The 23,286-nt window shown below is 48.2% G+C and overlaps 10 protein-coding genes across 10 annotated transcripts; 7 read left to right on the top strand and 3 right to left on the bottom strand.

Annotated features, from left to right (window-relative positions):
* Positions 1–529: 529 nt before the first annotated feature.
* PENARI_c026G08468 (uncharacterized protein) lies at positions 530–2,013 on the top strand (the record flags this gene model as incomplete). Its single annotated transcript, XM_022635983.1, has 3 exons — positions 530–1,369; positions 1,427–1,501; positions 1,570–2,013. 3 exons carry the CDS (start codon positions 530–532, stop codon positions 2,011–2,013), a joined length of 1,359 nt encoding a protein of 452 aa, XP_022484172.1.
* Positions 2,014–2,668: 655 nt separating this feature from the next.
* Positions 2,669–3,989, bottom strand: PENARI_c026G11748 (uncharacterized protein; the record flags this gene model as incomplete). The annotated part of the gene is made up of 5 exons (XM_022636013.1): positions 2,669–2,835; positions 2,903–2,992; positions 3,051–3,188; positions 3,240–3,435; positions 3,501–3,989. The coding sequence occupies 5 exons, from the start codon at positions 3,987–3,989 to the stop codon at positions 2,669–2,671; spliced, it is 1,080 nt and encodes a 359-aa protein (XP_022484258.1).
* Positions 3,990–6,632: 2,643 nt separating this feature from the next.
* PENARI_c026G02845 (uncharacterized protein) lies at positions 6,633–7,576 on the top strand (the record flags this gene model as incomplete). Its single annotated transcript, XM_022635912.1, has 3 exons — positions 6,633–6,750; positions 6,804–7,394; positions 7,446–7,576. The coding sequence occupies 3 exons, from the start codon at positions 6,633–6,635 to the stop codon at positions 7,574–7,576; spliced, it is 840 nt and encodes a 279-aa protein (XP_022484191.1).
* A 774-nt stretch (positions 7,577–8,350) lies between these two features.
* PENARI_c026G01245 (uncharacterized protein) lies at positions 8,351–8,929 on the top strand (the record flags this gene model as incomplete). The annotated part of the gene is made up of 1 exon (XM_022635893.1): positions 8,351–8,929. One exon carries the CDS (start codon positions 8,351–8,353, stop codon positions 8,927–8,929), a length of 579 nt encoding a protein of 192 aa, XP_022484145.1.
* A 177-nt stretch (positions 8,930–9,106) lies between these two features.
* PENARI_c026G04159 (RNA polymerase II mediator complex subunit MED27 domain-containing protein) lies at positions 9,107–10,173 on the bottom strand (the record flags this gene model as incomplete). Its single annotated transcript, XM_022635928.1, has 3 exons — positions 9,107–9,280; positions 9,334–9,987; positions 10,045–10,173. 3 exons carry the CDS (start codon positions 10,171–10,173, stop codon positions 9,107–9,109), a joined length of 957 nt encoding a protein of 318 aa, XP_022484179.1.
* Positions 10,174–11,112: 939 nt separating this feature from the next.
* On the top strand, positions 11,113–11,618 carry PENARI_c026G08535 (uncharacterized protein; the record flags this gene model as incomplete). The annotated part of the gene is made up of 2 exons (XM_022635984.1): positions 11,113–11,247; positions 11,373–11,618. 2 exons carry the CDS (start codon positions 11,113–11,115, stop codon positions 11,616–11,618), a joined length of 381 nt encoding a protein of 126 aa, XP_022484207.1.
* A 695-nt stretch (positions 11,619–12,313) lies between these two features.
* PENARI_c026G05733 (uncharacterized protein) lies at positions 12,314–14,004 on the top strand (the record flags this gene model as incomplete). Its single annotated transcript, XM_022635947.1, has 5 exons — positions 12,314–12,404; positions 12,449–12,523; positions 12,577–12,723; positions 12,829–13,280; positions 13,360–14,004. 5 exons carry the CDS (start codon positions 12,314–12,316, stop codon positions 14,002–14,004), a joined length of 1,410 nt encoding a protein of 469 aa, XP_022484173.1.
* Positions 14,005–16,297: 2,293 nt separating this feature from the next.
* PENARI_c026G06422 (uncharacterized protein) lies at positions 16,298–17,149 on the top strand (the record flags this gene model as incomplete). Its single annotated transcript, XM_022635959.1, has 2 exons — positions 16,298–16,360; positions 16,922–17,149. The coding sequence occupies 2 exons, from the start codon at positions 16,298–16,300 to the stop codon at positions 17,147–17,149; spliced, it is 291 nt and encodes a 96-aa protein (XP_022484187.1).
* A 786-nt stretch (positions 17,150–17,935) lies between these two features.
* PENARI_c026G09806 (uncharacterized protein) lies at positions 17,936–18,827 on the top strand (the record flags this gene model as incomplete). The annotated part of the gene is made up of 2 exons (XM_022635995.1): positions 17,936–18,698; positions 18,820–18,827. 2 exons carry the CDS (start codon positions 17,936–17,938, stop codon positions 18,825–18,827), a joined length of 771 nt encoding a protein of 256 aa, XP_022484212.1.
* A 51-nt stretch (positions 18,828–18,878) lies between these two features.
* Positions 18,879–22,949, bottom strand: PENARI_c026G06854 (uncharacterized protein; the record flags this gene model as incomplete). Its single annotated transcript, XM_022635964.1, has 1 exon — positions 18,879–22,949. The coding sequence occupies one exon, from the start codon at positions 22,947–22,949 to the stop codon at positions 18,879–18,881; it is 4,071 nt and encodes a 1,356-aa protein (XP_022484248.1).
* Positions 22,950–23,286: the final 337 nt, after the last annotated feature.

The raw sequence follows: 23,286 nt of genomic DNA, 5'->3' as shown, positions 1-23,286 counted from the left end.
CAAAGACACCGTTATGAATCAAATGAACGTTCACACGAGACTAAAGGACTGGTCACTGGGGAAACAAACTTCAGCACCCACTCATCTTAGTTGATCAACTACCTGGACATAATCCCTAGGTTTCACCCTCCTTTAGCCTCTCCGTTTTCACCTCTGTTTCCACCTCGTTTTTGCTGATTTTGAGTGACTGGACTTAAAATAGTTAACAAATAGTAAGTTAATCACGTAGATCATGAAAGACTGATTGCTACGACTGCCGTGCTAGGGCCGAAGCATCTTGATCTCTTTGTCCCCCCAAATAGCATATTTGAGACTCGAGTCCCCTGAGATCATCGCTTTGTTTCAACAAACAGACATTATCCTCTTACTCGGTAACTCAGCTTGCTGCTTTCTTTGTTTTTATTTGCGAGTATCAGTTCCTCACGCAGAGTGAATACAAATATCATCGCCATGGCCTCTCAGTTCATACTTGATTACATTTGATATTGTCGAATATTTGACGACATACCACCAAGGTCTTCTTTTCAAGATGCCACCACGCAGGAGCGCGCGCAAGACCTCAGGCCCGGTTGTCAGGTCTTCTTCCAAGGTGGTCAACCCCGCTGCCGTCAAGAAACCCGCCCCGAAATCCAGGGCTGCCTCCAGAGGGTCTATGAAAAAGACTGGAAAGGCCGCAGCCTCCAAGAAGGGTAAGGAGGCCGCAAGGTCCCCTACCCCAGAAGACAAAGACCCCATGGATATTGATGCCAACTCCAACTCGCGTTGGCTGATGGACAAGGAGAACTACGGAAAATTTGTTGATTATAGCGTCCTGGCTGCTTATGCCGCCGGGACAAATATCGAAAAGCCACCGCGTGGTGAAAGGCAGCCGAGGTGGACTCATGAAGGGGATGAGCCTCTGACAAATTCTTCGAAGCTACCTGAAGGGTGGAACACTCATGAGCCGGATCTTCTTGAGGACGAGATCGATGAGCAGATTGAGCGATGCCACCAGAGAATTGCCGATAACATCTTCCCTGCATTCTTCGAAATAAGGCTTCAATCGTATCTCGAAAGAAAGAAGAAGCGTGAGGGGATGATTGCATCGGAGCCTGCGGGCCTTGACTTGCAGACCGTTGAACGACTGGTCTCCTTGAGGGCGATTGAAGCATCTCTCACTGAATCCGACGACGCAGATGTGTATGGTCAGCTTCCAAACGTCAGGGCTCTCATGAAAGCCTACAGGAATAAAGAGCTTATGTTCATAAGAGGCATGATCACCTACTGGTCCAAAGGAATGCTGATCGGTCCACCAGAACCGTTCGACCACAAAAGACACGAAGCGTTTCTCGCGCAGTATGAAACGCACCGGGAGTTCTGGGTTGAAGGGGTTAGTGATTGAGATATTCCAATGGTGTAATTCACTTTTTAACGCGGTTTTTCATAGTTTCTTGGAGCAGGGCCTCCTCAACAGATGGTTTTCTCCGTAATCGGGCCAACCAACAGCTACTACTCGCATGAAGTATGATATCGGCAAGCCTCCTTTCCCAACATTTCACTTTTCTAACGTCTATCTTCTCTTCCATCTAGATCTTCACGGAAATGCGAACGGCTGGTGCAAGCCTCAACTGTGCTCCGCTTGGGCAGTCATTGTTGTATGATACCGGCGCCGAAATCATGTCCATCAACCAACAGGATGTGGACCAGATGGAAGCTATGTCCGGCCTAGAGCCTCCAACCTTTGGCCATTCACAATTAGTTACTGGCAATGGCGTGGTATCAAGAAGAGTTGTGGAGATTGAAGTCTCTATAAGAGACCACAACTGGGCCGTCATGTGCCCGTTCGTTAAAGTCCTGGCCGCGGTGAATCCCGACAATACAGCAGAGAGACTCACAGGACCTTGGATGAAATTTGTCTTATTTACTGCCACTAGCCCTGGTGCTGATAACTTGTATTTGACTGATAACAAGGCGGAGCTTGTTTATCATCTCCCAGCTTGGACAACTGGTGCTGCCGCCGGTACTGGCCCCTAACCATTTGTGCTATATATAAAGCTAAGTATTGATAACTTTTGTGGGTATAACTGCTTAGGTATGGTTGGCCGATAAACCATATTGGCTTTGGTTCAACTTTTGGTTCCTGTGTTTACTCAAGTAGGGTTTCAGAAAGCTGAACGCTGCTTTGAGCTTTTGCTTGGAAGATTGTTCTGGTAGTGTAACAATGATAGGTCATGGATATGTCACTCGGTCCCTCTATTCCTGGTTGGATGGGACCGTCAGTGACTAGAAGCTTCCCTTGCCTTAGTCTGATAAGTAGTTGATAGAATGTATTTTTTTCCCTTTTCTTTTTTTTCTTAACTAGCCAGCTAACATAAAACTCGAGATCGACGCTACATTTCCTCTTAGGCTTATTGTAGTAGAGTGGTGCTTCTCTAAAAGAGAAAATCGCCTCCCTAGTGCCTTCAATCCAAGTCAAGGTGAAGCCTTGTACACCAGGCGGATTGATCAGTACGCTCAAAAACAAACAAAAGAGAAGAACCAGGTGTTTCTTTTCAGCATTGAGTCTTCCAAAACATGATGAAACTCCTGGTAGCGTATCATAGTCCTCTTACACAACTCTTCATAGCTACGCCTCAAGGTCCACGTAGCAATGCGGCAATAGTTCAGGGCGGATCACCACAACGAAAACTCAGTACCTTCTGCCAACTCGTGGAGCCTGCGATTGGGACTTGACCTCCACCTTGAGGGGCTGATTGCTCGGATACCCAGGTTGAGACCTGCCCATGGAGCCATGCTGCTTGGAGTTCATTGATGATTGAAGCAGAAAGATCTGTTGCTTCGCAGCTAGGAGCTCGTCTACATATCATGAGGACTAGTGTTAGATATGGTTTGACTCTTTGTCATAAATTCGGGTGCCACTCACCATCCTTTCGTTTGAGCTCCTGATCTTTTTCAGCCAGGAGCTCAGTCATCTGCTGTATTTTGTCAATCAATGCCATTGACTGCCGAGTGACTTTTGGGTCATTAATCATTAGAAGCTATGGTCAAAAGGAAGGTTAGGATTGACGTACGTAAAGTGGTTTTATATATCTGCGATTTGTTGGCTTCCTGCATTAGAAGTTCACATTTCTGATCTATTAGGCTTAGAGCATCTACAAGGCTTGCACCGTAGCTGTCCCCCAATGCACCCGAATTCAATATCCGAGTTGCTGAAAAATCGTGTTAGTAGAACTCCACTGGGCAAATCGGGTGATACCTACTTTGGACGCTCATGAAGAAGGCAATGCCCCGCTCAACAGCACCTAGGACGGCCACGGTCACACTGATTGACGCATCTTGGATATTCTCGTCCCCTTGGAAACATTGAAGATACAGTTCAATATCTGAAAACATGCCAGTGAGGTTACTGAGTCCCTCCAAAGCCTGTTGGCGACAAATAGAAGAGTTCTTGACGGCCTGGTGGATAGAGTAGATAAGCAAGCCATTCCAACTGATCTGATTTCCCCCAAGTGCTGTCTTACATCTAGCAGTAGAGTAATGGTCCCCAGAATGGGCGTCGCAAACGCGTCCTTCGGAGCAAGTTTTGAGGCGATTCTCACGGCGTTGGCTACAGGGGCGATGTTATCGGCCCCCTTTCGCAGATGAGAATTCAGCTTTCCCACAGCGCCTCGCTTGCTCTGGTATTGAGACCGCGCTTTTTCTAGCACGTGGTAGACGCTATTCCACTCCCGTTTGTCGCGAATGTTGTATTCCGGAGATGGTGGTTTCGACGACGGTGCAGTCGAAATGAACATGTCCATTGCGATAGGGAACAGACGATTCCAGTATTTCATGGCTTCAACATCCGCATATTCCGGGCGTACAGGGGGGCTATATGAGCTTGTCGGATTCAAAGTAGGAACTGGTTCCTTCTTCGGTGCCCTGGAGCTCGTAGAGGGTTTTTCGGCCTGGACGTTTGCATGGTGGCGGTTCGCTTTGAGAGGGCGACGAGAGGTGAGGCTTTCAAACATGGATGAGAATTTTGGTAGGTAATGTTCAACGAGGTGAAAAACAAAACCCTGGTGAAGTTTGAACTATTTATCCTTTGGCATTGGATGCCGCGTGCGACCAGATCTGGAAGCGATAGCTATTGTAGATTCAATACCCCTCCCATTAGCGCTTCCTCAGCCGCAGTTTCATAAATATAGCGGTATAGTGCAGTAGCGTCGTTTACAATAACGCCAGACTTATATCTAGGATATACATGAGGGCGACCAATCACGGAGCTTCAATGCTAGATCCGCGGGACCCCAGCGCTTATGTGTAGGTAATATAGAACCCCCTAGATCTATATATGCATTTCATTCTTTCTTATCACGCTTTAGCTGCTATATTTTGGTCTGTCTATTTTAAATAGCAATATGATGGCGCTCCCCTTTACGATTGAGAATTGACATGGTCGGCGGCTAGAGTCAACTAGAGCTATGTCGACGTTTCAATTTCCATGACAGTTGGTTGCATTGCATAGACTGCACGCTTCGGGTTTTCTTTTCTCTTTTCTAACCTGGAATAATTGTATAGAACCCACTAATGTTGGAACTATTATCAATCGAGTCAAATCGCGCCCAAAGCATGAGCCATATGGCTGCTATAACACGCTCTCCTCTGGCAATCAAAAGCGAGTGCTAGGAGCCCGACTATGCAAATGCTTTGTTTTGAATGTTTGAATGTGAGGCATGTAGCGGGAGAGGTTACGACCAGACAATCAAAGCGAAGACTGACAGACCAAGTCCGGAAGGAAGAAGAACGATCCATTCACTACGAAGAGGATTGCGGCTAAAGAGCCAAATGACAGTGCAAACAAAATATTCAATGTTAAGTCTCATTCATGCCGAATAATAAAACTTGTAACCGACCTAATACAAGAGCTTGGGCTCTCTTGGGTGAATGAAATACACTTAAAGCAATATACTCTTCACCGTGGGGCTTCGACAACACTATCTCTTTTTTCTGTGTTTGGCTCTTTGAAAAACGGAGTATCAATAACCGAGTATCATAATTTCCCTCAAATTCTTATTGTGCACAGTTCAAATGCCCTTCAAGCTTGCCAAGATGCTTCAAGAGACTTGCGGAAAGGGCAAGTGCCAGTGTCGCAACATCGACGATTATATTCCTCTCATAGGCGTTTGCGTCCAGTCTAGAGTCAGGTGAAAAGGTAGTATTGTGCTGAATTCTTTGTACTCGAACTTTACGTTGCATTTCTCGAGGCTAGTGACCTCGGACCTCAGGACCTCGGAGCAGAGGCGCTGCCAGAAATTCAATGCATTTTGGCCTAATACGGTTAGATCATAGCGGACGGGCTATCCGTCTGATCATGCTCTCCACTGCCGGATGCCCGTCAACTTGCTTAATATACCATTTATACCAGATGTGTGATATATATGATCTAACCATGGAGGTTTCATCTGGCCGGCGAGTTGAGTCAAACTAGATTAGTTCCATCTACTGGCGTCGGGCATCTGTCCATTAGACGTGCTCAGGTGCGAGGTACTATTTTGGCGACTAGGCATCTGGAGTACATATCTACGCCAAAGCTCAAATCATTGACTCGCTGGTGAAAATCAATGTAATTTTCTAAGCCGGAAAATTGACATTTTCAAAATCGGTTTGGCGTACGCTTTGGTGTATATTGAGTCTGACGGTGACTGCCTACCGGTCTATGTTTTCGATTTCTAGACATAGGAGATAAACAACAAATCAAGTCTGCCGGGATCTATCCCCCTAAGTATATTTTCAGGTGCTCTACTGTACGTCTGGCAATGAGGGATAGTTGATATGAACTACTGTAACTGGTCATCTGAACGGGTGCTTTCGATATCAGTTGTGTTATTTGCCTAGAGGTTGCTAGAGAAGTAAATACTATAATAAGGAGTGTATAAAAACTTAGACGATTAAGGAGCAAGTATTTAGCGAAGATCATATGGGTTGCTTGTGAATTTGAAACCTAGAAACAATTTCGAAGAACTGTGTTCATCAATGTTTACATAGATAAGGACCAAAAGTGAGATGGTTAGGCGTGCAACTACCAACTTAGCAGTACTAAGCACTGTTTACTTTCACCTAGTGTCCAATAAAGCATTGAACATGTGAATTGATCAACTCAGAATGTAAAGAATGTCAGATCTAAAACATCAACAGTGTGGGCGACTAAAAATAGCCAATGTCTCACCTATTTGGGCTTAGCCCCGCAGCATGTCACTCGCTTTCTCTTCGCTTCTTCAGTTCTTGATTCTCTATGATTCTCTACAGACACTCGTTTTATTGTCGATATTGATACAGTCACGGTCGTTGCCCGAATCGAAGCCTTCTTTCCACACGAATCCACATATTACGGTGATCTGCATGTTTCAGGGTCCAGACTGCTGGCCAAGGGATTAGGGTCTTTTTCTGCACTCCACGTTGTTTTGATCAATCTTCTGTAACAGAATTTCTGGGCAGTCGAGAAACCAACGATTTCGCTGTTTTCCACATATACGGGGCTTTTTCGACGAGTCACACTAGGTTGTGCAAGGGGCGTGATCAGACCAGCTCACTTGCGGCCAAGGGGACAATAACCCCGATCGCTTGATTTTCAAACCTCCCAATCACCTCACATTTCACATTTCATCTTCAACATGCGGTCTTTCTTTTTGACCGTGCTCTGCACTGTTCTCTTGCTGGGTACACTCTCCTCGGCTTGGCCATGGAGGCCAAATGGGTTGTTTTTAGGCGACTCCCTAGATAAGCGAGCAGGTACAGCAGAATCCATCTGATCCTGTCGTGGTCAACACTAACCTCCTGCGCAGCTACTACCGATGCCACAACCACCGATGCAGCGACCTCTGAAACTACGGCGACTACCAACACCGCGTCCCAGACTTCCTCCGATACCACCACCGGCACAAACTCCAACACAAAGACTGCGACCGACTCAGAGACAACATCCGGCACAAAGACTGGCACCACCAAGACCAAGACCACCGCAACCTCCTCGATCTCCATTGATCCAGCTGCCGCTGCTGGAGGCGTGTCCATGATCACCCCGGGTTCCCTTTCCACAAGCTACTACAAGATCGGCGAGGATGTGACCTTTGTATGGAACTACACGTCCCTCTCGGTCACACCATCTGCAGTCAATGTTGTGGCTTCGTGCAGCATGAACAAGCAGGAATATACTTTGACCTCCAACATGAGTGTGAAGGCCACTGGAAGTGTGGTCTGGGATACTGGAAAATACCAGAGTTCTGCCACCATTCCATTGCTTACGGCGACTTATACTCTCTTCGTCTATGATGCTAGCAAGGAAATTGATGACACTGCTTCTGCCGGGTACCTGAGCTCGCAAAACGGGTATTCCTTCGGAATGTATACCCCGCAGGCTTACACCCCCCTCAATGGTGAGATTCTCTCGCAATATTTAAACTGCAAGCAAACGCTGACTTTCATAGAATTCCACTGTGCCACCTGCGGCGGTGCTATGTCTGAAACCAGTCGCCAGGCCCTCAAATTCACTTTCGGCATGGCTATTATCACGATTGCCTCCTTCACCTGGTTTACTGGGACTGCTGGCATATTCTGAGAAGAACTGAGCCGCATCACACTGAATTTCTTATGAACATATTTTCGATAATGGGCGTTGCATTCTCGAAGCGATCTGGGTTCTAATAGCAAGAAAATGGCGTTCCGCAAAGCTGACATTCGATGGGACATGTTTTGATTTTTTTGCATCTATTTCTTTCTAATAAGCGGCTCTGAGCAATTGGTTTCTTTACTTCTTTGTACTCTCGGACTGGCACATCAATATACTTCCTACCACTCTGATAGTGCATATGAACGCTGTTTAGATGCTTTTCTTTTAATGCAGGAGATGGTTTGCTGCATCAACAGTCTAGAAGATCAACAAATTATGCTTCACAAAGATTGAAAAAAGCTAAGACATTTATATCAAAGAATCTTGTCTGGTAATTATTGTGATACTCTTGCAAACAAAGAACCCCAACATCTCCCATGCCATTGTCAAATTTCAGACATTTCACGACTCATAGGTAACAAGATCATGCACACAACTACTGGGACAAAGCCTCAAACTCCAAACACAATTTAGCAGCACTGTCTTACATCTGATGTGATTATTGCAACAAAGGAAAACGCACGGCAGTCTGCTCTCTATCATTACAACTCGGAATCCGACTCAGTCCCAGAAAGAAAGGCAATCATAATAAAGAAAAGAACATCCTGGCTGACAGTGTATAGCGAAGTATAAGAAGAAGCGGTTGATTCCACTCTAGTAAACTATCTCAAGCCTCCCAGCCCATCCATCCATTTATCTAGCCACTGTACCATCTCCAATCCAATGACCCAAAAAGACAAAATAGCCTCCCCTCAACTAGGCTGGATCTGGCCCAAAGATCCTCGCCCGGGAAACCCCAAGAAATGGCCCCGACGCTGGCGCCTTCTAGACGTCCTACAGAACAAAGGACCGGACATATATGTGGGCGTAATCAAGGACTCCAATTCCAAATCCAGAGCCAATCCCAAAAAGGAGAACGAGGACAACGACGCCTACAACCACACCCACCCACATTCTCAATCCCATTCAGAATCAAAATCAAAGACAGCCCCCAGCAGAGACCAATGGACTCGCTGGGGTATCGACCCAAACAACGAAGAAGCAGAGGCAGCAAACTATAGCTCCTTACCCTGGGCAAAACGCAAACCCGGCGAACGATACGATTTCCGCACGAGGAAGTATACCGTTCCGAACCGGGCGACGTGGAGTCGGGTTGAGTTTTGTAATGGGCCGAGTGAGAAGGGGAGATGGTATGAACGGTGTGAGGTTCATCGGGTTCCGAGGCGGTATTGGGATCCTAATGGGGTGCTGTATCCAGCTGAGAATTGGCATGATGATATTTATGGACAACATCAGGATTAGATTTGGGGTTGGTTGGGTGAGAGAGGTAGACATTGCATTTGGGGTTAATTGATGTTTTGGTTCGGTTTTATAGTCTCGTGCTTGTTAGATTGTAGTTTTGTGGAGTCTGAGTTATAGTAAATTTTGGTATATTGGGATTGAGAGCTTGTTTGGGCCAATATGGGAATAAATCATAGTCTAAATGCAACCTGCATGCAATGTGTCGAATGTATATGTGCGTGGTCCTTCAGCAGATGATTGTTGATATGGCTGAGGTCGGCGGAGAGTTGGCAGTTGAGCGCCATTGTTGGTCAGGCGGTTGCACTTGACACACGGTGTCTGCTTGATATCCGCATAAGAAGAGATCATATCCTGGAAATGATGTTAGCGCCTTTTTTTTTTGCCATGTGCAACGTCAAACATACTAGCAAGAATGCAAGATCCCATTTGCGTGGACGCGAACCCAAGCAGTCCAACATGGCGATCTCCAATTTCGTCGGCGTCCGACCCGCAATCTTGCTCGAGACCTCCCACTCAGAAATGGGAGTATCAGCCCCAGCCACACCCCGAACCTGGAAGACAATACCTGCCCGGACGAGTGCCACAGCCAGAGAAGTCTCATCCTGGCCCTTGATAACCCGCACCCCGGGCACATTCCTCTGAACGAACCGCTCCAAAACAACCTGCCATTCTCCTTCGGTAGAGAAGGCCTTAGCACGCTCAGCATCCTCCTCCTCTCGCTTCTGATCATCTTCTTTCGTCTTCTCCTTCTTTGATAACTCCTCAAGAAGCACATCATAGTCCTTCTCCCACTTCCCCGACGGCTGCAGAAGTTGACCATTCGACTCACTAATGCGCGATTCGACATGTGCCCACACAGGCTTCAGTGTTGGATCCCGCCAAAGCGACTGAAAGTTCTGAACATCAGCAACGCGCGCACGCGCAGCCTCAGTCAAATTCTCACGGAACATCTGTGGTGTCTCAGCGACTGGGTTGTCGGCTGTGACTTTCTCTGGGTTTGAGATTGGCACCAGGGGTTCCAAGAGGCCCTGTGGCACAAATTCCCGCAGTTCATGGATCTATTTTTGTTAGACTGGGGATTGTGGCTTTGGAGGAAATACTGGTCACGGGCTTACCTTACGTTCTAGCTCTTGCAGCTTCGCTAGTGAGGACACGAGTTGGAGTTCTGAATCCAGGCGTAAGGATTCGCCATTTTCATTGCTGACCACTGTCCCTTTGGTGGAATTTTGGTCTGTAGTATTCATTGCTGGAGTTGTCGATGTCGCGCTTTGGCGACAGAGCCAATGGATGGGTCTGGGACGCCCCTAGCAAGGGTGAATTCCAAGATAAAGTCCAAGATCCGTATATTTATATATGGATAGAGCTCTTGTCCTATTGGATTAGGACGGGGTAGGACGAAGAACAATGAAGTGATTGGCGATTCTTTGGTGAATGACGAGATCACAGAGGCTGTATTAAAGGGAAATATTCTTGTCCAAGTCGCGTCGTCAAGAGCTAATCAAAAGGGTCTTTTGGGGTATGCTTTGGTTCGATATAAGGATATTTGATGCTCCAAGTTCAGAGAAGAGAGGATGCCAGAGTCAAGGCGGGATCCGCGAACCAATCAATGCGTCTTCAGCCACAGTGCGCCACGGAGGCTGGTGCATTACATAATCCAATTCATAGGTGCCCAGGTGCGCTTGTTATTTTTATTCTTTGCTCTCTTTAATGTGTTTTAGGTACATAATTGAACGATACTATTCGGAGGTTAAACCCTTCTTGAGCTCAAGTACTCTTCTTTGGCCCTTGGTATTCAGGTCTCTGAGTGAGTCGATCTTGAAAGCACCTTTATCCATGACTACGCCGCTTTGAAGATCAATTATATTATGCTACCAAAGTTTCATCCTGAAATATTTCCTTCGGAATAATTGATATGTCTTATATGTCTTTGTCGAACAAATGAATTGCTGCCGTTAGATGTAACAAAATTGATCCATTGTTGTATCTTTTCAAGCTGTCCCCTCCCGTTGTACAGGGTACTATCAACAAGTAGAAGTACTCAATCCCCTTCTCAATATAAATAGGTGCCAAACTACATACCAGAAGCCAATACCTCATCAATGAAATTCACAGAAATCAGAGTTTTTAATGCCATCGATCAGTATCCTAACAACACACCCACTATACTCTACCTTGAATTCAACATGGCCAGACCTCGTCACGCCCGTGCCAGATCTCGATGTCGTATCAGGGCCAGAGCCAAAGCCGCCCTGGTCGTGAACATCGTCGAACGACCTTGCCAACGCTGCTTCCTCCGTAGGGAGAAGGTCCCAAGCCGCGTCTGTCGCCGGCAGCCAAACCGTAGAGCTTGTCTATACTGTCGCATTATGCACAACCGATGTATCGAGGTATGAGTGGGAAAGTATTGTGACCATAAGTTCAATTCTAACACATCATGACCTAGATCCCGGACGAGATCAAGCCCGCGGTTGATTCTGCGCTCAAATTGGAAGGACGGGCACTGACTGACCAAATCAGATTCATTCGCCAAGTAATCAAGGTTCAAACTAAGAACATTAACATTGCGAAGAGACAGGCAGCGGAGAGAGCGAAGGATGACGGTGCAGCTGCCGAACAGTTGCAACAGTCGTTGAGGACATCTTTGTTGTGTCGAAACGAAAGTCTCCAGCCGTCGATAGAGAACAGATGAGTTGGAGTTATTATTACAGACCTGGGGGCCATACGTAGATTTTGGATATTTTGATTTTAGGAATAGAAGATTGCAGAGCAAGATATTGAGCGTCGTTTGCTTTGATTTCCTGCTAAATGGAATATTAACATTAATATTAGCTACCATGCTCCGGAGACCCTGTAATAACACAGGGAGACATGTGTAAACATCAACATATCAAGCCATTACTATAAGGGTATAAAGTAGTGGTTACAACTTCCCAAATCAACCACATTTCCTAAATAATCAGCCGGAATAGCATTGTTCCACCCCTCGCCCTAACAGGCAATCGGGACCACCAAGCTGTCGGCTCTTGCCGAGCACCGTCACTCGGCACTTGGAAATGCGCGGGTGGCTTGCCTCATTCAGTCGCTAGCGGAGAAAGTCCCACAGTCCAGCCAAAGGCACTCCATACTCCGCGTAAATGGCTCGACTCCAGATTTTCCAGATCCCATCCAGGATCCGCTGCAGAACCCATCACCGCACTCCATTGGACGGCCAGGATATACCTCTGCCCTCATTATGCGGGTTGGATCGTCGGGTTGCAGGCCTCATACGTAGTGCTGCCGGCCTGGTAGACATATAAACACGGCTTGTAGACCCCGGGTTGTTCTGTGGTTTATGAATCATTGCAGACTTTCCGCCGGATTATAATAACCACAACCTCTGCCATCATGCGATCTTGGTATGGAAGGGGCCGGTCCCTGCAGGTTGCTGTCACGTCTTGTTGTCTGGTGGCTTTCATCTTGTTCGGTTATGACCAGGGTGTGTTCAGCGGTATTGTCGGGAATGACGACTGGAGGAAACAGTTCAACTACCCGATGACACGGAAGAGGGTATCATTGTTAGTTGCTACAACGTGGGCTGTCTTCTTGGATGTTTGGGTAAGTGGACCAACGAAATGTTCCCTCTTGAGGCATTGTGACTGACTTGACAGTCAATTTCTTCATCGGTGAGACGCTCGGCCGCCGCAGGACGATCTGGTTTGCCATGGGTGTGGTTATTGTCGGCGCAGTCATGCAGACCACGGCTTTCACGGTGCCGCATTTGATCATTGGGCGACTTGTGACTGGTGCGGGCACCGGTTTGAAGACGAGTACTGTCCCTATGTACCAGGCTGGCAAGTAAAAACCGAGCACCCTGCACTCATACTCCAAGAATTGCACTAACCAGTCTGAATGTGTTGTAGAGATGTGCGAGGGCAAGACTCGAGGTCGCCTCATCTCCTCCGAGGTTCTTTTCACAGCCGTAGGAATCGTTGTTGCATACTGGTTTGACTTTGGCATGTCGTTCGTTGGCGGTCCCATCGCCTGGCGTCTCCCGATTGCGATGCAGATCCTCTTCGCGATCTTTGTCATTGTTCTGGTATTCGGTCTGCCCGAATCCCCTCGCTGGCTCATGAACCATGGCCAAGAGCAAGAAGCAATGGAAGTTCTCTGTGCTGTCTATGACCGAGAGCCAGACGATGAATTCATCGTCAACGAGCGAAGGGGAATCCTATCCGCCATCGAACTGGAAGATGCAGTCAACAAGCAGTCGATCTGGAAGATCTTCCACAATGATGAAGTCAAGACTGGCCAGCGCGTGCTTCTCGCATGGGGTATCCAGCTCATGAACCAAGTTGGAGGAATCAACCTTGTCGTATATTTCGTGCCTAGTCTCACCCTTCCGCTCACCATTAAGTCCCAATACTAACCTCTTTCAAGCTGTTCTCAAAAAGAACGTCGGTCTATCCAGTCAACTGTCTCAGATCCTTGGCGGCTGTATCCAAATCATGTTCATGCTTGGCTCGCTACTCCCAGCCTTCAAGCTCGACAGAATGGGCCGCCGCAAAACAATGATGATCGGCTCTTTTGGATTAGGAGTCTGCATGATGATGGTAGCAGCCCTACTATCCCAAGTTCACCAACCAAACGGAACAAACTACGCGTCCGCCTCCGTCGCCTTCTTCTTCCTCTACATGCTAATCCACGGCATGTCCATCAACTCCGTGCCGTGGGTATACGTACCCGAAATCCTCCCCCTGGAAGCTCGAACAAAGGGTACGGCTATTGGTGTCAGTTCCAACTGGCTATGGAATTTCACAGTTGTTATGATCACGCCCGTGATCATTAACCGGATTCAGTGGAAGGCATACCTGATATTTATGGTCACAAACTTCCTCTTCATTCCCATTATCTACTTTTTCTATCCTGAGACTAGCAATCTGCGTCTTGAGGATATTGACTTGATCTTCTCTCGGGGTGGGAACCCGGTTGCGCAGGCGAGGAAGATGGCTCATGAGATTAAGCTTTACGGGGATATTCAAGCTGACCAGGTTAGCGATGAGAAGGCTGCCAGTAGTCTTGGTGTGGAGCGTGTTTGATTATTTGTATAGAGGGCGGTACATCTCGCTGCCTTTCTTGCTTGTGTATAGGATATAGACCTTGAATGCGCTTGTATCTTAATTTGAATAAAGCTTTGCCTAGATATATGATTATGTAAAGCCCAACACTATTCCCATCTCGCTTCAACTAGACAGTGCCTCCTAGCACGGATATGCTATATCCCTTGGGTGCTCTGCTGACTACTACTGGAGGAGCTGCACCGCAAGAAATCCCGTTTTATCGGTCTCACCAGAGCAGTTTCAATGACCGTCCGAGTAGTGTGATAGCCGGAAGCCAGTACCACGAGAGGTCCGTATAACGGAGCCTCCCGCGAACTGCAAAATGGTCGAAAAACATGAATCAAGACTGCTCGCAGCTCTGGAACAGAGCAGACTGTAGATTGTCGTACACCATATCCATCTTGAATTCCGTAGAAAGCAATCTGGAGCGAGAGCTCTCGAGAGACTGTGTAGCTTCGGTGCATACCAAGCAAGAGGCTCGCACGCATTAGTACTAGTGTACCTAGTATCATCCATATCATCCGCCGCTAGTCATGCCCCGAGACTTCGTTATTTCTCGTAGTCTTCTTCTTAGGCCCTGTATCAGACTCTCGGGGTCTCGGGGGTTGGTTGGCGGATATTGCTCAGATATGCTGTGTAGCTCGGCGGAGGGTGAGTTCCTAGATCCTACACAGTGGCAGTGACGGTGAGCTCATAGCATCCATAAAGAGTATCACAGAACGTAGCTCAGGTACATTTTCTTGAGAGGGTCTTGCCTAGCAAAACGGTCGACTTTGTATCCTCTTTTGGGGCCGTTTCCTTGGCCGTTTTCTAGCAATTTTCTTAAAACTTATTGTTGCAGTAACCTTCCTATAGCTGGGTAAGGACTATCTAGAGTATCAAGCATGGCAATATAGATAGGCGTAGTTGTGGTAGCATGGGCCTGGAAGCAGAAGGCTAGCTGCTAGGACCTGCCCAGGCCTGTACTGCAATTCTCGAAAGTTAACCGTTGAACAAGAGTGACTTGTGGACGCTGAAGAACGAACATTCGCGTCCCTTTCTCTAAATCTTGCCTCACGTTCAGGGTGTCCTCCCGGATGCCTGTTTGGGACTACGAAGCTCTGAAGTAAGCATAATGGCCATCATGGATAGTACATACTGGAGCTTCAATATCAAGTCATAAACCAGGCTTCACGTCAAGTGAGGTCGTAAAGTACCCAGTCCTCTCGTCGAGTATGAGGGCACTGTGGGCTCAATGTTGACGCTGGGCGTGTCTTCACTGTTCTCACAAGTACAAAGCTATCAAACCAGGTGCTGGTAGGGCTCAAATAAACCAATAGCCCTGAAGACAAACACTTTCCCACGCAAGATCAGATGGCTTCTTCCCCATGGGTATAAATAGCCAGTCCTTCCCCCAGACCAACTTACCTTCCTTCTCTCCCCTCTTCTTTCTTCTCCATCTCTCTCTTCCTTCTTCGTCTCTCTCTCTTTTCTTCACCCTTTCATTCATCTTTGTTTGATGTACCTGTTTGTGTCCATGTCCATCATGCATGCATGACCTTCGAGCTTGATACCTTGCTCCATCACCACATCACCACACCACCAAGACAAACACACCAAACTTGAACAACATCTCGACACTTGACCTCACTGTCGGTACACCTCACTCCCCCCTCCCCACCCCCCAACTTAACAGTCCATCCATTGCTGACCTCTATCAAGTCTTTCATCTTTGTTCACGCTGTCATCTGTCAGCCTTCTTGCTGCTTTGCTCAACTCACTGCCTCATCACCACGTCTCACACCTTGCTGTCGCCTTCCATACCACACCTTCCTGCTTGGGAGGATTGCTTGGTGAGTACATCAGAACACCTTCTGTGATAAGGGGCCCTTTTTTTCGCAGTGCTTCATTCCTTCCATCAATTTTTTTTCGGCGATTCTTGTCGTCTTCACAATAAGGTCAACCTCGCCGGCTTGTGGGCATCAAGCTGAGGAAGACGGTTTGTTTTCCAGGTTCTAGGAATTCCCATTGCATCGACTGCATCCACCTCAGGCCTCACTGTCTCATCATGGCTTACACCTCGTTGTCCACTGCCACACCATGACTTGCTGCTCTTGGAGAGGATTGCATGGTGAGTACCTCTCCTGTGATTAAGGTGCCCGTTCTTTCTCTGCCGTCACAATGAGGTTAGCCTCACCAGCTTTGGGCATCAAGCTGAGGAAGACTGTTGTTTTCCAGGTTCTAGGAATCCCACTGCATCGACTGCATCCACCTCACGCCTCACTGTCTCATCATGGCTCACACCTCGGTCCACTGCCACACCATGAAACTTGCTGCTCTTGGAGAGGATTTTATGGTGAGTACCTCTCCCGTGATTAAGATGCCCATTTTCTGTAGTCCCCTTCCCCTTCCCCTTCCCCTTCCCCATCACGATGAGGTTAGCCTCACCAGCTTTGGGCATCAAGCTGAGGAAGACTGTTGTTTTCCAGGTTCTAGGAATTTCCATTGCATCGACTGTATCCACCTCACGCCTCATTGCCTCATCTTTATGGCTCACACCTCACTGTCGACTGCCACACCACACCTTGCTACTTTGGAGGTCTACATGGTGAGTGCCTCTCCTGGGATTAAGGTGCCCGTTCTTTCTCTGCCGTCACAATGAGGTCTGCCTCACCAGCTTCTGGGCATCAAGCTGAGGAAGACGATTGTTTTCAAAGTTCTAGGCTCGCATTACATCGAATACGTCCTCAAATTATTTCGATTTATACCAGTTTCCACCCATGACCACGAGATTGTCGTTATTCTTCGTTTTCCCAACCTGCCTACCAACCCCACCTTCCAGAATCTGTGAGACTTTGGATTTCATGGACCGTGAGTTCTCGATCTTGATGACGAAACTGCTGAAGATGCTAACTAGGAAGCACAGTCCGGTTACAACGACGACGGTTCCGGTCAACCTTGGATGCCGCACGCCGCAACAATCAGCTTGATACGCTTGACAGTCCACGCCCAACGCACACAAAAACAAAAGTACAGAACACAAACAACAGCTGCCCGGCACGCAAAAAGCAACAACGGGCTGTTCAGCTACGATGGAGGGTTTGGCGGCTCTGCTTTCTTCTTGGAGTTTGTCTTGTGGCTTTGAATACTCGGTGAAATACCACGATTTAAAGTTGCAAGCAAATTACTTGACTTTGGCACCGACACTGTTGAAATGAAGGAGGAGAAGTTCTTGTTTGTTCGGAGGTCTTGACTATGCGGTTATCTACCGTGATTTAAGGCGGAAGGCATGCACTCTACTTCTACTGCAACATTCTCCAGGAACGGATCCTGTTTGTCTTGAAACTTTGATTATTCGGTGATCTACCGCGACTTAAAGCTGATATCAAGTACATATCTGGATCAATGTTTGCTCCCAGGAGCTCCCCTTGTCTTGAGGCTTTGATTATTCGGTGATCTACCGCGACTTAAAGCTGTCAGCAAGTACCCAACAAGCGCATGAACCATGAACCGTCAACAACCGTCCATCATCCATCATATCATCAGCTTCCAAGCTTCCCAAAAGCACAAGTCCACCGTGGGCAGGGGAGGAGGAGACACCGTTCATGAAGGGATTGCTTGCCTCCGGGTCTTGAGTGCTCAGCGATCTACCTCAGCTTAAGAGAACTCATGGCACCCCAACGTTAGCTTCAAAGGACGTGGTTCTTCCAGAGATCCAGGTCTTGAGGGTTTTTGTTGCTCAGTATCTTGTGTTTTGATGTCCCCTCTCAACTAGTTGAATGAATGTTCTTCATTTCAGACTTAGTATCTCACGTCAGACAGGATTCAGTAAAAGTCAGGCCCCACTTCAGAGCAGAACCTCAACGTGGGGGCCGGAAGGCTAGAAAGCCTCCCCTGTCAACATTCGACTTCTTCAGACCTTGCAAGAATCATGGCCTCAATCCCAGAAAACTTCCTCAGGAGCCCATCCCCGAACGCAACTCTCCACAAAATCAACTTCGAACACACAAAGCCAGCTATCCTCGCATACAAAAACAACTTCGCAGCAATCATCGACAACTTCATGACAGAGTCCGAATGCAAAGACCTCCTCCACCTAGCAGAACAATCAACAAGAACTAACCTCCCAGACTCAACGCTGTCACCCCCAAAATGGGAACGAGCCATGGTCAATGCCGGCAACGGGAAAGAAGTCATGTCGGTGGACTCTCGCAAAAGCGGTCGCATTATATTCGACTCCCCGGAGATCGCACAGAGACTACTCCACCGACTCATGCCATTCGTGCGCGAATGCGAAATCGATCAAATCAAAGATAAACCTTCTGTTACAGGTCTCGGGCCTGCGAAACGTCGGGAGGTATACAATATCAGTCGACTCAATGAGCGATTGAGATTCCTGCGCTATGAGGGTGGTGATTATTTCCGGCCTCATGTGGATGGGCGGTATGTTACGCCAGATGAGAAGGAAAAGTCTCTTTATACGATTCATTTGTATTTGAATGGAGAGGGGGAGCAGGATATGGAGGAGTTACAGCCGTATATTGATGAGGCGGAGAAGAAGTATTATTTGTTTGAGGAAGATGGTGAGATTGATCTTAAAGAGGTTGGGGCTGAACAGGTTGAAGTTGGAGACGGAGATGGGGGCTTCCTTCCAGCTAAGCAGTCTCTCGAGAAGAGTGAGACGCTTCTTGGGGGTGCGACTTCGTTTCGGGATGGCTTCAGAGCTAAGGATTCTGTGCGGGTTTTTCCTAAGACGGGCTCTGTGTTGATTTTTCAACAGAGAAACCTTATGCATAGTGGGGATGATGTGTTTAGGGGGGTGAAGTGTACTATGAGGTCGGATGTTATGTACTCTTCATAAGTATATACATCTTTCAGTCCAATTTCCAATCCTTCTGGGTCCTCATTTCGGTATACCAGTCCTTTACGTATGCCAATCCGGCATGGGGACCATAGATATCTGTCTCCCACTGCGGAATGGGAGCCTCCAACCCAGTCTCCTGCAGACATGTCCCCCGGAGCTCTTCGAGACTGCCACCGCGGTCGTAGATCGGACTTTCTTCCAGCTGAGCACGCTCTACCCTCATCAGGTTCCGAAGAGCCGCAGTCTCAGCTTCATTAACAGTGAAATCGCCATTCACAACAACTCCATATCCATGACGAGCTCCATCAATCGTGACAAGCTTCCGATGAACTTCAAGAGCAACCTTCTCAGCTGGGCGAGTTAACGGATCCCCAAGACCACCTCCACCCCAAGTGATCCACTCGAGCAAATCACCTGGATCAACACGAACATGATCACATTTCGAAGGCAATATCTCCGGAGTGGCCTCAGCAGATTGAGAATGGCGGTATAATATCTTGCGCGATCTCTGTCCAGGTTTCCCACCCTTCAATCCCCACGGCTTCGTGAACCACCGATCATCATGCAGACTAAACTCCCCACGAGCAAGGAACCGGTACAAGGTGCGCTGTGCATTTCCACCGCGATAAAATCCAGGACCACCGCTATCAGCGACACTCTCATTTACCTCGATGCGCAATGGGTAATTCAACTCGATGCTCTCGGTGGGTATGGACTTAATAGCAGGGAAAAGACAATGACAATCGGGTCCATCGCCAGCCTGGCGAGCAGGAACACCTCCGAACCCGATTTGATACAGCTGATACCATTCTCCATCAGGCTTGAATCCGGAATAGAAGAAGTGTGGCGAATCACTGAAGCCAGCTGCAGCCTGGTAGGAGTCCTGTTTCTGACCGATCAATGCCTGCACGATATCCAAAGTACGGCCCAGGAAGTGAGTGCGGCAAGAAATTGGCGCAGGGCGCACAGGTCGCAGGACACTTCCTTGGGGGATATTCACGTCGATCAGATCGTGGAAGCCGTCATTGATGACTGTGCCTGGAGCTGCTGCTGCAATGAGGTAGTATCCGATGAACATCTTGAACATTGTTTCCGAGAGGTAGAAGTTGATACTATGCTGACTCTGGGGTGAAGTACCGCTCCAGTCGAAACTCAGCCGATTCCCCTCTACCTTCTTCATAGAACAGGTAAGAGCCCATGGCCCGACGCCGTGCCCGTCATCGTCGACGAAATCGGTGAATTTACTTTCCAGATCATCAAACTGTCGCTCAATAATCTTTGCAAAGCCATTGCGATTGCGGGAGAGCAGCTCTGCACATGCTGCCAGGTACACCTCGCTCCCGAACCGAGTTGCTAACTCGCGCGTACGGGTGGCTGCCATAGAGCATGATGCTACAATAGCCGTCAGATCGGAGCGGTACCATGCCGGCTGGCGGGAGTTCCGGCATAGGAGATCTACTAGATCTGCATTCATGACACCACGGGTGTACAGCTTGATGCAGGGGATCTGGACGCCGTCATCGAACACAGAGGTTGCATTGATCGACATGCTTCCAGGTACGACGCCTCCGACATCTGTCAAATGTCCGAATTGAGATGCCCAACCAATAAGGCGATGCTCGTGGAATATGGGAAGGAATGCAATCACATCGTTCAGGTGGCTAATAGCACCCTGTACCTGATAGGTGTCGTTGGTGATGAATACGTCTCCCTCTTCGATGGTGCCATTCCATACTTCCAAGAATTGGGTGATGAAACTTCCAAATTGGCCTACCAACATCTTGCCCTCGCAGTCAGTAATGACGTTAAATTCGTCTTGCTGTTCTCGGATGGCAGGTGACATGCTGCACCGTAGCATCATCTGGTCCATTTCACTGCGGATGGATGCCAGAGTCGAGGAAATCAATGTTGGAACTAGTGGAGTGCTTTCAACGAGCTCCTTGGCTGATTCCGCTGTGTGATTTGTTGGGACCGCAGGTTTTCTGTCCAGTGGATTGATCAAAATATTTCCGATGCTGTCAATTTCACCGTAATATCCTGGCAAGATGAGTGTGTTGCTGTCCATCTCGGAAATGATACATGGCCCGGTCAGTCGGATGCCCTCCTTGGTGACTTTCTGACGGTCCCACAAGGTTGCCAATTGCTCTTTGCCTTGCACGACAATTGTCTGCTCTCCAATTTTGGCATCAGGGGGAGGACTTGAAGCCTTTCCAACTTGAGGAATATCAATACTGGGAGAAGCATCTTCCAACACAACCCCAAGTCGCATTAACTCCAGCTCAAAGTCCGGCAAGCAGTAAGTGAACATCTGCTGATGCTGCTGATCAAACTTTCGTCGTAACAGATTATGCCAACCCTTCGTATCAAGAGCCAAATCCTCGGCCGTGAGATCAATAGTGATGGTTAAAGCCTGTCCTTTATATCGAAGGTCTGCCTGGTATTCAGCCTTCCAAGTAACAGGCCACTTCTCTCCAGACGATCTTTGCAGAGTCTTATGACATGTTTGCTCGAGGATGTCATACTGCTCCCGAGCCTCAGCAACATCTGTTCCGGAGACCAGGCGGATGAATGTAGCCGACTGCTCATGTCTAAGCTTGGTTGTCACATCACCCTGCGCACACAAGATACCGGGCGATGGCGGAATAATAACAGGCCAAGCTCCGAGAAGCTGTCCAACCGCATTGGCATGCAAAGGACCAGCACCGCCAAAAGCAACGAGCGCAAATTCACGGGGGTCGTAGCCCTGCTCGACAGAAACGAGACGCAGAGCTCCGTACATTGTCTCGTTGATGATCGTGATAATATCCTCGGCTGTCTGGGTAACGGGGAGCTTCATTTGTGTCGCGATCTCTTCAACAGCTGCTGTGGCTGCTTTCACATCAAGTGCAAAATCACCTCCCAGTAATGTCTTTGGAAGATATCCCAAGACTAGGTTTGCGTCTGTGACTGTGGCTTGCTTTCCACCTTTCCCATAACATGCAGGACCCGGCGCCGCACCAGCACTTTCTGGTCCAACTCGCAGTGTCTCCGTGAGCTCCATATAGGTGGTTATTGAGCCACCTCCTGCTCCGACTGTCTTGATATCAACCGCCGGGGCACGTACAGAGAGACTCCCGACAACGGTCTCACGTCGGAGCTGAGGTTGACCATTGTAGATCAGCGCACAGTCAGTTGATGTCCCTCCCATATCCAGCGTGATCAGATTCTTGTATGGTGTACTTCGAGCCACAACATCCGCGACTCCCCTAACACCCCCAGCAGGCCCAGACATCAGAATATTAACTGGCAGCTCTGAGGCAAGGGTCAAACTAGTCAAACCACCATCACTCTTAAGGACCCGAATCGTCTCACTTTCCGCAGCAAGCACCTCAGACAAATTGTGCAGATAAGTCTGCACAACCGGCTTTACAAGCGTATTCGTACAAGTCGTTACTGTACGCTCATACTCGCCAACTTCGCGCAAGACATCCGCCGAACAAATAACAGCAATATCAGACCCAAGCTCTTCACGAACAATCTCTTTAACGGTCCGCTCGTGTGCATCATTGCTATGTGAGTTAAGCAACGAAATGGCCACCGCCTCGGGCTTCTGCAGAGCCAATTCCCTCAAACTCATCCGCAAATCCTCAATATCAACAGGCAAAACCGTCTCACCCTGTACAGACATCCGCTCTTTACACTGCACGACCCGCTCAAGCGGAACAATTGGCTCAGGGGGTGTCCAATGCAACCAGGCACCTAATCCACCAGGAATCTGAGACCGGCGCAGAGCCAGGATATCCTTATGTCCGGCTGTGACGACGAGTGCCGTGCGGGCGCCCTTTCCTTCAAGAACGGCATTTGTAGCTGTTGTTGTGCCATGGTGGATGAATTGGAATTTACCCGACCAGTCGAATGTGCTCTTCAATATCTCGCGGGCTTTGGAAATTCCGTTCTGGATTCCTATGCTTTGGTCTGGGATTGTTGTTGGAACTTTTGCTCGCACTGTTTCGCCGTGCGGGGTGAATACGTAGACGTCTGTGAATGTGCCTCCGACGTCTACGCCGAGTTGATAGCCCTGGTTTGTGGTGAGTTCAGGCATTCTGCCAGGGTTGTTTGCTTCAAGCGGGGGTAGTGGCGTCAAGATGCAAGGATTGGTAGCCTTGGGGAAGAGATAGGTCACCCCTGAATAAATACGAGCTTGTCGAAATTTCCTCTGTATCCACACAAGTCTGTAGTTTGCTGGAGATAATAAGATGCCAGCTGTTACGGAATGGCGCAAATGTGTCGTTCATTGCCTTCTTTGGGCTTCGTGGGGCGCATGTCGCCAATGAGCTTGCTTCTACTATGCCTATCTGCAGCTAGTTGAAATATTGAGACGGCCCAGGATGGGGTCGTTCTTCGTGGTGTAAGGCCATAGGTTAGGAATAATGTTCCTA

The sequence above is a fragment of the Penicillium arizonense genome (assembly GCF_001773325.1).
Source record: "Penicillium arizonense strain CBS 141311 chromosome Unknown PENARI_contig026, whole genome shotgun sequence".
NCBI classification, from domain to species: domain Eukaryota; kingdom Fungi; phylum Ascomycota; class Eurotiomycetes; order Eurotiales; family Aspergillaceae; genus Penicillium; species Penicillium arizonense.
Note: the sequence above shows the minus strand (reverse complement) of the source record. Positions and strands in the feature narration are given on the sequence as shown.